We start from the raw sequence: 12,776 nt of genomic DNA, 5'->3' as shown, positions 1-12,776 counted from the left end.
CAGCCCATACAAATTCCAGCTATAATTTCCTTGTTTGTGAGCAAAACAACAAACATCGTAATTAATAATTTATGATATCTGGGTCCTACTATCCATGCTTGGTTTAACCCCTGTCCTATCTCACAACCTTTCCAATTATTGAATTTTGGGGAACTTTCAGTTCACTAGCCATCTCCTGATCATAACCACAATCTAATCAGAATTTGATCATACAAATGCCATTGTCCCCCTGCCCTAGTTTGTCCTTCAAGCTACACCACTGAACTGTACATTGGCCGTGTACTTTTAAATTGGTAGGACAAATTTCCAGGAGACCAGATGCTTTAAGGTTTCAGAAATCAGTTATCCCCAAATCTTCTGAGGTTCAGACACTTAGGTACAAATCTGGTTTCACTATGGCTGAAGGGAAAAAGGGAAATGCTTAAATTCTAACCTTCTCTTGGGCCAGGGTTTGTCTCTACTGTATAAAAAGTCATTTAGATATGTCCTTTCAAAAGGCAATATTCCAAACTTTGAAAGCCGTAAATTAGAGGCCTCGTGTAGCATTATCTAGTGATTCACTGGAAGGTTCTTTTCAGAAAGTACTAATTTTCTGGCACAATATTATGTAAATTGTGTGGGTTGTTACACTGGACCCCATGTTAGCCACTGATACAATTAAAACCACCACCTAACCTTTAATGCTTAAAATTCAGTTTAGTACCTCATATATCAATGTATTGTAGGCAGAAAGATCTCTCGGGTGACTAAACTTCTGTCACTTCATATTTTGTGTGTTTGTATTAAGAAAACACGATAAAACATTAGGCGCTGTATTTCTAACATTTCCTGAATACCTGGTGAACAAAACACTACCAAACCCAAGTCCTCTGTGGGAGAAACATTTAATGTACAATATTTTTTAAACCGAGAACGTTTAAAAAAAAAGTTCAAGGGGACAAAAAAATCATATGTGGTCTAAAATGGTTTAAAAATTAAATTCTATAAAGAAAAAAATAAAACAATGCTGTAATTCTGGCCTACTTCCCACTACAAACAAAGGCAGCATACCCTAGCTTTTACAGGAAAACACACTCGGATCTGTGAAAGCAGCCTCCCGGCTCGGAAGCGAAATTTCGGCGTGAAAGGAACCTAGAAATAAATTGAGCTCCGCACGCGGGCGCCTCTCGCCTCGGGAGCACGCACCTCCCAGCCCCGCGCTCAGCAGCTCTCACTATTTAAAGCCGGATCTGGTGTTTAAATGGAGAGGCGGTGACGTAGGCCTGAAAAGCACCTTCCCATCCTGGCAGAGTCTATATTAGAGAGCGGCAATGGCTCTATATAAACAGGGCAGCCAAAGGGAGGAGGACCACAAGGCGCAGGCACTGAAAAGCAGGGTAAGCGGCCGCAGCCATGATGGATCGACCCGAGTCGCCAACGGTACGGTGTCGGGCGGCAGCGGGCTGCTCTGCGGCATTTGGGGCCGGGCAAAAAAGAAAGAAAAAAAGAAAACAAAATGAAACAAAAAAAAGAAAAGAAAAATAAGTGTTTTATTATAATTAAAAAAAATCAAGAGTTGGGGTGGCCTAGTGATCACACTGCATTTGGTGACAACGGAAAAGGTTATTTTTATGTGACTGCTTTTTGCAAACCTACGTGATCGCAAGGAACCAAAAAAATGGAGCAGCGGGAAGAAGTAGGCAAATTTCAAGGCGAATGCGGGGACACTTGGGCCACTCACTGTAAGGCTTTGTTTGTCCTGGTGCTTTTGCTAGTCGAAGTTACCACGGGGGTTTTGCTTCCCCTTCGCCATTTTACCCACTGGGGAGGAACCGAGATAAGTGCTTTCAAACCTTCATTTTTTTTTCTTGTCTTTTTTTTTTCCTTTTTTCGGAGGATTAGCAAAATCGGCCCCAGTGCAGGCTTTCCAAAGCACCACCTCCAGAGAGCCCCCGAAGGCACGCCGGACTTTGGCAGCGTCCGAGCGGGCACCCTAGGCGCGGGGCTCGACCCGCGGCCGCTCGGGGGCTGGCCGGGTCCGGCCCCCGCGTGGGGTCGCCGCCCGCCTGTCCTCGCCCCGGGATCGGCAGCCAGGGCCCAACGGCCTGCGTGGCCCGCCCCGCGGCGCTCCCGGCCCCGCCGCCCTCCACCCGCCAGCCCTCGGCGCCCCCCCGCCCGGCCAGGCCCGCGGCGGGCAGCGGCGGTGGAGGGCGGAGGGGGGGGGGGGACCGGGTCGGGAGCGCCGCCTCGCCCGGGCCCGCCCCCGCCCGCCCCGGCCGTTGCCTGCCGCCGCCGGAACCTTCGCTGCCCCCGCCGGCCACCGCACCACGTCCTTACCACGGTGTTTGTGTTTGCCGAGTTCGCCATTTCCACACACAACACAAACAAGAGGGAACGAGATTTAAAAAAAAAAAAAGAAAGAAAGAAAGAAAGAAAAAGAAATGAAAAAAACCCTCAGACCCGGAGGGTGACCCAAGTCACCCGCAAGAGTGGGCAGATTTTTCTCAACAAAACCGATCCCGAAGGAGTGAGAGGCGGGAGAACAGGAGGAGGGGGGCACTTCTCCCGCGGCTCAGCGCCTCAAGAATCGCCTTAAAGAAAAAAAAAAAATTGGAAAAAAAAAAATATAAGCCACGACCCCTCGGGGGGTTAGGGGGCGTCGCCCGCTCCCCACACGGCGCCGCGGAGGGAAACCAACACCGGTCACCGCTCCCAGCGCCGCCGCTGCCGCCACCGGCTGCAGCTCCAGCCGTCCGGTCCGCCTGCTTCTCCCCTTTATATAGCGAGCCAACAAGCTGCGCGAGCTGCCGCCGCCGCCGCCGCCGAGAGACAGGGCGGAGGGAGGGAGGGGCGGAAAGGGCGGGGGCAGTGGGGGGCGGGGCCGAGCGCAAGACACCGCGAGAGCCGCGTGCGCACGCGCGCCGGAGCCGAGCGCGCCCTGGCTGGGGCCGGGTGGGCGGGGCCTCGGGGGGGGGACTAGAGTAAATACGGCGCGACGCCGCCTTTACCCCCCCCACACACACACATATACACCCCAAGTCTCGCGTGATCACGTGCTGGGCAGACTAGCGGAAGCGATCCGGGCCGGTGTGGCGGGAGGAGTCGGCCGGGAGATGGAACTGGAGGAGGCTGGTTGTTGTGCCACCCCCTTCACCCCCGCAGAGTTCAAGGGTACCTCGTCCGACTTCGGGTGGGCGCCGGCCTCTCTGGAGGGACGGAGCGGGCTTAGGGGGCTCCCCGCTGTCTTGAGGGTGGCGGGCACGTCACGTGGTCCGGCTACCGGCCTCCGCGCGCTGGGGCTTGGGACAGTTTTTAAATGCGGAGTCATCTTTTGATTCGTGAGCTTAGGTCAAGCGGAAGGGAAAGTTCGCGCCTCTTGCCAAGGATAGACCTCGCGAAATTGTGTTGAAGTCTAAAGGAGACGAACGCTTTTGCGCTCACTCTATCTACAGTCCAGAATTAAGAACTCCTGAAGGCGTTTGGAGCTGTTTGCCTCTACAGATTTAGGCTGTAAAGTGGTTTGGCTACAGTATCCGCCCTCCCCCAAGATTCTGCACTACCATCTCTGGTATTTTAAATGACTGATTCGGATGGTAGAGATGACGGAAAAATAAGGCGAACTCATCCACTAGAATGTGGACTACCCGATAATTTTATTGCTTTCGTTTTGTAGTGTTATCAAAGTACTGTGATTTGCACATTGGCCAGCGCATAGTGACTAACACATTTGAAACCCATGCCCCTGACTCACCAACTTGCCTGACCTTTCACAAGAGGTCAGGCAGAGTGTCCGGATCTTGGAGTGTAATTTATTAGCAGTTTGACCTGTGACATCCAAGCAAACCCTGCCATGGCATCAGTATTTCATCAGTAATAGACTCCAGTTCCGTAGGCAGAATTTACAGTGCCACTTTTCCTGGTCCTAGGGATTGGGGAAAAATAAAAGGTAATGTGGAAGTATGAAGTTTATATTCAAAAAGCAAATCCAAGCAAACGACGTCATTCTATGCCGGTGAAGCCAGATACATGGACTATCGACTAGCAGAGCAAAGAAAGGATACAGCCCGTCTCCTGGGACTTCGGGGAAGGGATTAGAAAGGACTGAAGGCTGTGAATACTGAGAAACAACATAATAGGGTCTCTCTCTTGAGAGCTTTCTTTGGGATTTGTTTGTTGTTGGTTTGGGGGTTTTTTGTTTTGTTTTTTGAGACAAGGTTTTTCAAGGCTGTTCTGAACTAACTTTGTAGATCAGGCTAGCCTCAAAACTCAAGGTTTGTCTGCCTCTGCTGGAATTAAAGGCCTGTGCCACCCTACCCGACTCTGGGATTTCTTCAACACCAGTTCTATACTCTGCTTTAATTTTTTGAGTCAGAGTCTACATAGCAGGTTTCAGGACAGCCAGGATTGCTTAGAGAGCTTGTAAACCTTGACCCCACAGAGATCCTCCTCAGGCTGGGCTGCTTCCGTTGTGCTGGGATGAAAGGCATGGATCACTCATCCATCCACTAAATACTTAGTGGCTCAGCAGTTTCCTGCACAAGCACTTTAAAATAATTAACAGGACACAAGTGTTCTTGGTATATGAAACTGCGATCCTGTCAACATTCTGAACATGTTTCACATTTAGGTAACATGTGGAAAACTGAGGAGGCCCATTCCTGATGAGCCTCCATGTTACTACGCATACATAGTAGTAACTTTTTTCACCTAGTTTTTTCCCCTCAACTTGGTTATAACTATGTAACAAGTGTTTTCCCATCAGTTAGGACTGCTGAAGACAGACTATAGAAGAGAGTCTATAAATGGCCTGCTCTACAGAGTTAACCTTCATAAAGGATTGATGAGATCTATGTTGTTGGTCTGCTCTGTGAAATCAATGTTGATTGGATTTTTTTTTTTTAAGGATTCCTTTAAGGTCTTGAGAGATGGCTCAGCAGTTAAGAGTACTTGCTACTCTTCCAGAGAACTGAGTTTGTTTCCCAGCACCCATATCAGGAGACGCACACGCACCGCTGCTGCAGTTCATTTCGTGCCTGCACACAAGGGACACACATGTATATACATAAATAAAAATAGTCCTGTAGAAACAGACCGTGCCGTCAGACTACATGAGGCTCTAAGTTTCCCTAACTGTACAGTCTCGATTGCAGTATGCCTGGCACTTGATTAATGTTTTCCTAACACTTGTTCCCTCTCCAATACCCATGTATCTGACTTCTAAAGTCACCGTGGATTCCATTACAATGTAGTTTCTAATTCTTCGTTTAGCTGTAATACCCCTTCAGTCACAATGTGTGTGTGTGTCAACAAGTTTCAGTTATTTTCTGATCTTATATCAAAATTCTGGAACTTGGGTTGGGCAGTGATGGCCCATACCTTTCATCACAGCACTCAGGAGGCAGAGGCAGGCAGATCTCTTGAGTTCTGAGGCCAGCCTGGTCTACAGAGCAAGTTGAGCAAGTCCAGGACAGCCCAGGTTATCCAAAGAAACCCTGTCTCAAGAAAATCAATAAAATAAAAATTCTGAAACTTAATGTTTGGAACATTCTAGTGCTTTAACTTATAAAACAAAGACTAGCCAGAAAACACTCAAGCAAAACTGCATCATGTTTATTTTTACCTGACCCTCCCTTTTTCGCATAAAGCTTGAAAACTTCTAATTTCAGTAGCTTTGTATGAAACATTCCAGATTTCTAAATTTTGAGTTCATATTTTTAATGTACGCAGACACATAATAGTGCCCTTTTTCTGTAATGGGTATCTTTCTCTAACTTCAAAATGTTTTATGATGTGGGAGGTGATGTATGTTCTGGATATGTTTTATTGCCATCGATTAATGAATAAAGAAACTGCCTTGGCCTGTGATAGGGTAGAAGAGAGCTAGGTGGGGAAAACTAAACTGAATGCTGGGAGAAAGAAAGCAGATCAGGGAGATGCCATGTAGCTGGGAACAGACATGCTGAAACCTTGCTGGTAAGCCACAGCCATGGCAATACCTGGTGATACACAGATTAATAGAAATGGGTTAAATTAAGATGTAAGAGTTAGCCAATAAGAAGCTAGAGCTAATGGGCCAAGCAATGATTTAGTTAATACAGTTTCTGTGTGGAAAGGAGGGATGAATACTAGGGTCAGGTAGAAACCTGGTGCAAGGGAAACTCCCAGAAATCTACAGGGATGACCCCAGCTAAGACTCCTAGCAATGGTGGATGAGTAACCTGTACTGGCCATCTTCTGTGACTGGGCAGGTCTTCCAGTAGAGGGATTGGGACACCTGCCCAGCCGCACAATCTTCACATGCCAAGGGTGGCTCAGAGATGTGGGAGTGACCAACCAATGACTGGTCTAACCTCAGACCCATACTAGGAGAGTGAGCCCACCCCTGACATGGCTTAGAGTGCCAGTACCCAGAGGCTGGATGGCCCAGAGATTTAGGATAGAACCAAACACGATTGGAGGAGGGGGATCTCAATATAATGATGCCTAAGGATATTCTGCTATACCCATAGATTTGTGACTGCCCCAGTTGTCATCAGAGAGCCTTCATCCAGTAACTGATAGAAACAGATGCAGAGACCCACAACCAAGCATTGGACTGAGCTAAGGGAACCCTGCTGAAGAAAGGGAGGAAGGATGGGATGAGCCAGGAGGGTCAAGGACATCACAAGGGAACCCATAGAAACAAGAGTCATGGAATCATAGCAGCTCCCAAAGTCTGAACTGACAACCAGTTAGATTGAATTGCCGCATTGCCTGGATAGTACCTCAATCTAACAAGAACTATCCTTCAAAGAGACACATCGTGGGGCAGGAGAAAAGGCTGAGCAGTTAAGAGCAGTAGCTGCTCTTCCAGACGACCCAAGATCAGATTCCTGCACACATGTCGGACAGCTCACAACCTACAGCTCCAGGGACTCTGACATGCACTTCTTGCCCCATGGTGTCTGTCCATCTCTGTCTCTCTCTCCACACACACACCTACACATAAATAAAAGTAAAAAACAGAGAACAAACAGAAGAGAAGGGGGAAAATATGATCACATGGTAGAATGATATAGCATTGACCATTGTTGAACACAGTTTAAAGTAAATTCAGGGTATAATGGATTTCAGTACACTATTTTATTTATTGTTTATTTTTAGTTTATATTTTGGGGCCTGGAACAGGGTTTTGAGACAGGGTTTCTCTGTGTAGCCCTGGCTGTCCTGGAACTGACACTGTAGACCGGGCTGGCCTGAACTAACAGAGATCCACCTGACTCTGCCTCCCAAGTGCTGGGATAAAAGTCATGTGCCACCACCCGACCTACTGTTTTAAGCATCCCTTTTTTGTGGGGGGGTGAGTTGGGGGTTGTCTCTATTATATAGTCTTGGCTGTCCTGGAACTCGCTATGTAGATCAAACTGGCCTCAGACTTGCAGAGTTTCCTGCCGCTGCCTCTCAAGTGCTGGGATAAAGGCACATACCACCACATATGGCTCTTGTTCTTATTTATTTGAAACATTCCATTAAAGGGTTTTAATAATAAAGGGCTGTCTGAATATCATGGTGCATGCCTTTAATCCCAGAACTTAGGAGGCAGAGACAGGAGGAGCTCTTTGAGTCTGAGGCCAGCCTGGTCTACATAGCAAGTTCCAGGATAGCCAAGGCTACATAAAGAGACCGAATAAATAAATAATAAAGGGCTAGAGAAATGACTCAGTGGGTAAAGTTCTTACTTTGCAAGAACCTGAGTTTGGACTCCCAGATCCACATAAATGCCAGGCACAGTAGAAGGCATAGTGAAACATATCTATAAGCCCAGTGCAAGGAAACAGAGACGGGATCCTCCAGGTCCAGCTGGCCAGCTGGGCTAGCCAAAATAGCTCCGTGTTCAATGCAAGACACTCTTTCAGAGAAGAAGGTGAAGAGCAGTAGATAAAGAAACATACCATTGGCTCTGTGTGGGCAGCCACACAGACAGGCACACTCACACAACATGTGCACAGACATGAAAATTGTAAGTTTAGGGAGCTAGAGAGAGTTCAACAGTTAAGAGCACTTGCCACTTTTGAAGGGGACTGGGGTTCAGTTCTTAGTACCCACATGTCTACTCACAACTGTGTGTAACTCCAGTTCCAAGGGATTCTTCTGGCCTCTGAGGGCACTGCATGAGGTGATACACTCACAAACACTCATTCGCATGAACGAAAAGTAAATCTTTTTTTAAAGTAAAACTTTTACAAATAAGCCCAATGAGACATTATTTTACCATTGATAATAGTCACATATTTTACAAGGTTTATTTTCCAGACATGGTGGAAATTCTCAAGAAAGCCTGGTATTATAGTATAAATGTAACCACCACTAAATACCAGATTTAATTACATTGGTTTCCTCTATATCTGATTCTTGGGTCTCAGCTTTCTAGGCCCACTGGAATCACAAGTGCAGTGGTTTAGGAGAGGTAAAACAGGTAAAAATTAGGGTGCTTGTGCTGCTGCCTTAGAGATTTACTCATTATTACGACTTGAGCATCCCTTATCAAGGATGCTTGGGGCCAGAAGTGTTTCAGATTTTTCCAGTTTATAGAATGAACCATCTTGAGGATGGGACCCAAGTCTAAACACAAAATTCATTAATGCTTCACACAGCCCTGATTCACACAGCCTGCACAGTATTTCTAGTGTGCCTGTACTTTGAGGGTGGTCCTTCAGGGGAGGCCAGGCATGGAGTTCTCCCCCAGCAGCATCATTTCAACACTCAAAAAGTTTTTAATTTTGGATCATTTCCATTTTTAATTCATCAATCACTTGATATATAGTCATGATCTTGCTATGTAGCCCAAGCTGGTATAAAACTCAGACTCTTCCTACTTCATTCAGATTTACGTGTTTCAGTATTACAGATATTTCCCAGTAGGCCCAGAGAGTCTTCAGGTTTGTACATTCGGGGTGCTAAAGCTGTATGAGAGCTGGAGATGGTACATATTAGTTATTTCTCTCACTGCAAAATACCTGACAGATGCAGCAAACATTGTAACGAAGGTGCGGCGGTCTGATAAGGATGGCCCCCATAGGTCCATATATTTAAATGCTTAGGGAGAGGCACTTTTTTAAAGGATTAGAAGGTGTGGCCTTGTTGGAGGAAATGTGTCACTGGGGTTGGGTTTGAGGTTTCAAAATCCCAAGCCAGGCCCAGGGGCTCAAGATCTCATTGAAGACGTTTCCTGCCTGGGACGTTTCCAAGGTGATTCTGAATCTAGTTCAGGTGACTTAGCTATCACATGTAGGTAATTGTTCCCCAAAGCTTTCTTCCCTGTGGAAGTTACAGTTCTAAGTAAAGGTTGTGAAGAGTTTAAAGACAGACAGAAAGACCATTATCATAGACCCCATCTAGAAGAAAGTATTACCTAGGGGGCTGGAGAGACAGCTCAGTAGTTAAGAACACTGACTGCTCTTCCAGACATCCTGAGTTCCATTCCCAGCAATCACATGGTGACTCACAGTCATCTGTAATGAGATCTTGTGCCCTCTTCTGGCCTGTATTCACATATGCAGGCAGAACACTACACATAATAGGTAAATATATATTTAAAAAGAAAAAGGAAATATTACCCCAGCATCTAGGAGGCAGAGACAGGTGGATCTTTTCAAATTAGACACCAGCTTGGTCTACATAGGGAGTCCCAAGACAGACAGGTACATAGTGATGATGTGGGAAGTCCTTCTGTATATGTATTGATTTTATCGGTTAATGAATAAAGAAGCTGTTTTGGCCACTGGCTTAGCAGAATAGAGCTAGGAGGGGAAAACTAAAATGAATGCTGGGAGAAAGAAGGCAGAGTCAGTGAGCTGCCATGAAGCCACCAGAGGAGAAAGATGCAAGTTGTTAGCTGGAACCTTGCTAGTAGGCCACTGTTTTGTGTGTGTGTGTAATTTTATATATTATTATATAAAATATAAAATAATGGAAATGGGTTAATTCTAGATATAAGAGCTAGCTAGCAATATGCTGAAGTGACTGGCTAAGCAGTGATTTAAATGATATAGTTTCTGTGTGGATATTTCACGAGTCAGAGCAGCTGGGAAACGAACAAGCAGCCTCCTACAACATAGTGAGACAACAATTGAAATTAAGACTAAATTATTAAAAAAAATAAAAGTAGGGGCTGGAGAGATGGTTCAGTGGTTAAGAACACTGGCTGCTCTTCCAGGGGTTCAGGGTTCAATTCCCAGCACCTACATGGCAGCTCACAACTGTCTGTGATTCCAGTCCTAAAGGATCCAACACCTTCACACAGCCATGCATGCAAAGAAAACACCAATGCACATAAAATAAATAAAAATAATTAAACAAGTAAAGGAAAGTAATAAATCTGCATAAATACTTAAGACTCATCTTTTTATAACAAAATCAATTAGGGGAACCACACAAAAACTAACAGATGTCATTCAAATGTTTCAAATGTTTTTTTTTTTTTTTTTGAGAACCAAGACCTAATGTGTAAGTAAGGTTGTTTTAGTAGGCCAACAGAATAAATATTTTAACACCAAAAAGGACATTTAAAGTAAGAATGAGTAGTCAACTTGGCAATCAATTTAGTGGGAGTTTATATGACTGTGTTTAGCATTTTAAAAACTTCTTTAAAGACTTTTTTCCTTTTTTAATTTTTTTTATTTTATGTGTGAATGTTTTATCTGAATAGATGTGTATGGCTTGTGTGTTTGGTGTCCCTGATACTTAGAAAAAGGCACTGGATCCCCCTTCAAACTAGAGTTATGGGTGTTTGTAAACCATCATGTGGATGCTGGAGATTGAACCGGAGTCCTCTATAAGAGCAGCAAGTGCTCCTAGCTGCTGAGCCATCTCTCCAGCCCCATTTTAAAAACTTTAATCATATACTATCTACTTTAGATCTATTGCAGTATTGCTGTTGGACATGAAATGGCTCCCCAAGGACCTCTAATGGGTTGAGCACTTGGTCCTCAGGTGGTATGCTATGAAGAGATGAGTGGTTCGTGCATTAGTCCACTCTAGAGCTCATAGCTGAACAGCCTCGCTGGCAGAGGTGGGTCCCTGTCTTCAAAGGGTCTGTTGTCCTGAACCCTAACCACTCCCCTTCTCTGTTTTCTGTACATTATAAGGGATGCAGCCTCCCAACCCTAAGTTACCAACACCATGATGTCCTGTTTCATCTTAGGTCCAAAGTGAAGGAAACAGCCCACCATGGATGAAACATGTAAAAAACTTGAGCCAAAATAAATATTCTCTCTTTTTAAGTTGTTTTTCTCAGGTGCTTTGCCCTAAAAGCAGAAAGGTAAGTCAGGCTATTTCTGTATTGTGGGCAGGAAGCTGAAACTCAGATTAAACAATAACTATCCAAGGTCATATTGTTATTTGTGAAATTTTACAGGTACAAATTCAAGGTTCTTTGCACCTGTCTTAGCAAATGGATTTGCCTAGGAGCACGTGAGAGTTTTGCATTGGAACATCTTGTTCTCCAAAATTGTCAGATTTCTTAATTATATAAAATACTTTTATAAATTATATGTTTGGGATAAGAAAAATTTATGTAGTAAATAAAATAAGACTTCACTCCAATTAAATATAGTTGACCTAGTCATCAAAAAATATTTGCAATTGCCGAGCATGATGATGCACACCTTTGATCTCAGCAGCTGGATCTCTGTGAGTTCAAGGCCAGCCTGGTCTACATAATGAGTTCCAGGTCAACCCAGGCTACATAGTGAGTGAGACGCCATCTCCAAAAACAAACAAAATGTCTTTGTAAAATCATTTGAATAACTGATTTTTCTCAGCTTCTACATCAGGTTGCAAATGTAATTTCTCAGTTACTGAATTTGGCAAAAAATAGTCATGGTCTAGTGAGATTCTTTCTAATGGAAAACATTGCTATCTAGTTCCACTATGAATTGTAAATGCTTCCATAAAACAAGAAAAACGAAGGATGGTAGGATAGTCATATTTAATGGTAGAAAATTGGGAAGGAGAATTCTGTTTATTTTTCTTAATATGCCAATGGCATACCTCCCATTATGGAAACAGAAAAATAAATTGTGCCTGCACCAGTGCCACTCAGTAATCAGATGAGAAAGTGTATGTTGGAAAAGATCCTGCTATCTCAAGTTCCTGGGAGCCTGTGTCCCAGAGTCAAATGGTTTCAAACTCGGACCTCCCTACTGGCAAATTACTTCATCTGTAAAACAGCATCCACCACTACCATCCTTCTCATCCCCCACTCCTCTACCCTTACCCCTCCTGCCTGTGGCAGGTGGGAGAGCTGGCCCTGAGGTTACTAGAGCGGGAGAGCTGTCCTTGACTCTCCCCAGCTGCAGCACTCGGGATAGTGGCCCCTGCACCTCGCCTGGAAAACACGGCAGAGCTGACCCTGAAGGTGCAGGTGTAGGAGAGCCTAACCTGAGGATGTGAAAGCAGAACTGGCCCCACCCCATGTTCGTGGCAGCAAAGGGTGAACTATGGGGGGGGGGGGGACTTGAGTACCAACCTCAGTACCCCCTCAGGGTTCAGAATAGAATGTCTATAGCAGGTGAGGATCTGAGGGAAAAAAAATAACTCAAATACATCACCTCTGCATGTTCTTTTATTTTCTAGCCTTCGGGTATATTGTGCTGTAATATGTGAGGTAAATGACATTCCGTACTGTCAGTTGGCCATGGGATGGCAAAATATGCCTGAGCCCAGAAAAAACCACACCAGGTCCTGAAAGCATAATGTCTGGAAACATTTCACAGTTCCAGGCTCCGTGGTGAGATGTGTTCGTAACAATGGCTTCA

At 45.1% G+C, this 12,776-nt stretch overlaps 1 protein-coding gene across 2 annotated transcripts in view; it reads right to left on the bottom strand.

Moving 5' to 3' along the window:
• Positions 1–2,771, bottom strand: part of Gtf2a1 (general transcription factor IIA subunit 1) — a 33,602-nt gene extending 30,831 nt beyond the window's left edge. The window contains exon 1 of one of the 2 annotated variants that reach the window (XM_085697797.2): positions 2,317–2,771. In XM_085697797.2, the coding sequence (XP_085553923.1) occupies positions 2,317–2,346 (30 nt within the window). In that variant the 5' untranslated portion in view covers positions 2,347–2,771. Of the gene's footprint in view, positions 1–1,050; positions 1,168–2,316 lie in introns of those variants that run through there. The other variant, XM_048449359.3, reaches the window with a different exon arrangement.
• Positions 2,772–12,776: the final 10,005 nt, after the last annotated feature.

This window comes from Myodes glareolus, chromosome 11 (assembly GCF_982192425.1).
Source record: "Myodes glareolus chromosome 11, mMyoGla1.1, whole genome shotgun sequence".
In the NCBI taxonomy this organism is placed as follows: domain Eukaryota; kingdom Metazoa; phylum Chordata; class Mammalia; order Rodentia; family Cricetidae; genus Myodes; species Myodes glareolus.
Note: the sequence above shows the minus strand (reverse complement) of the source record. Positions and strands in the feature narration are given on the sequence as shown.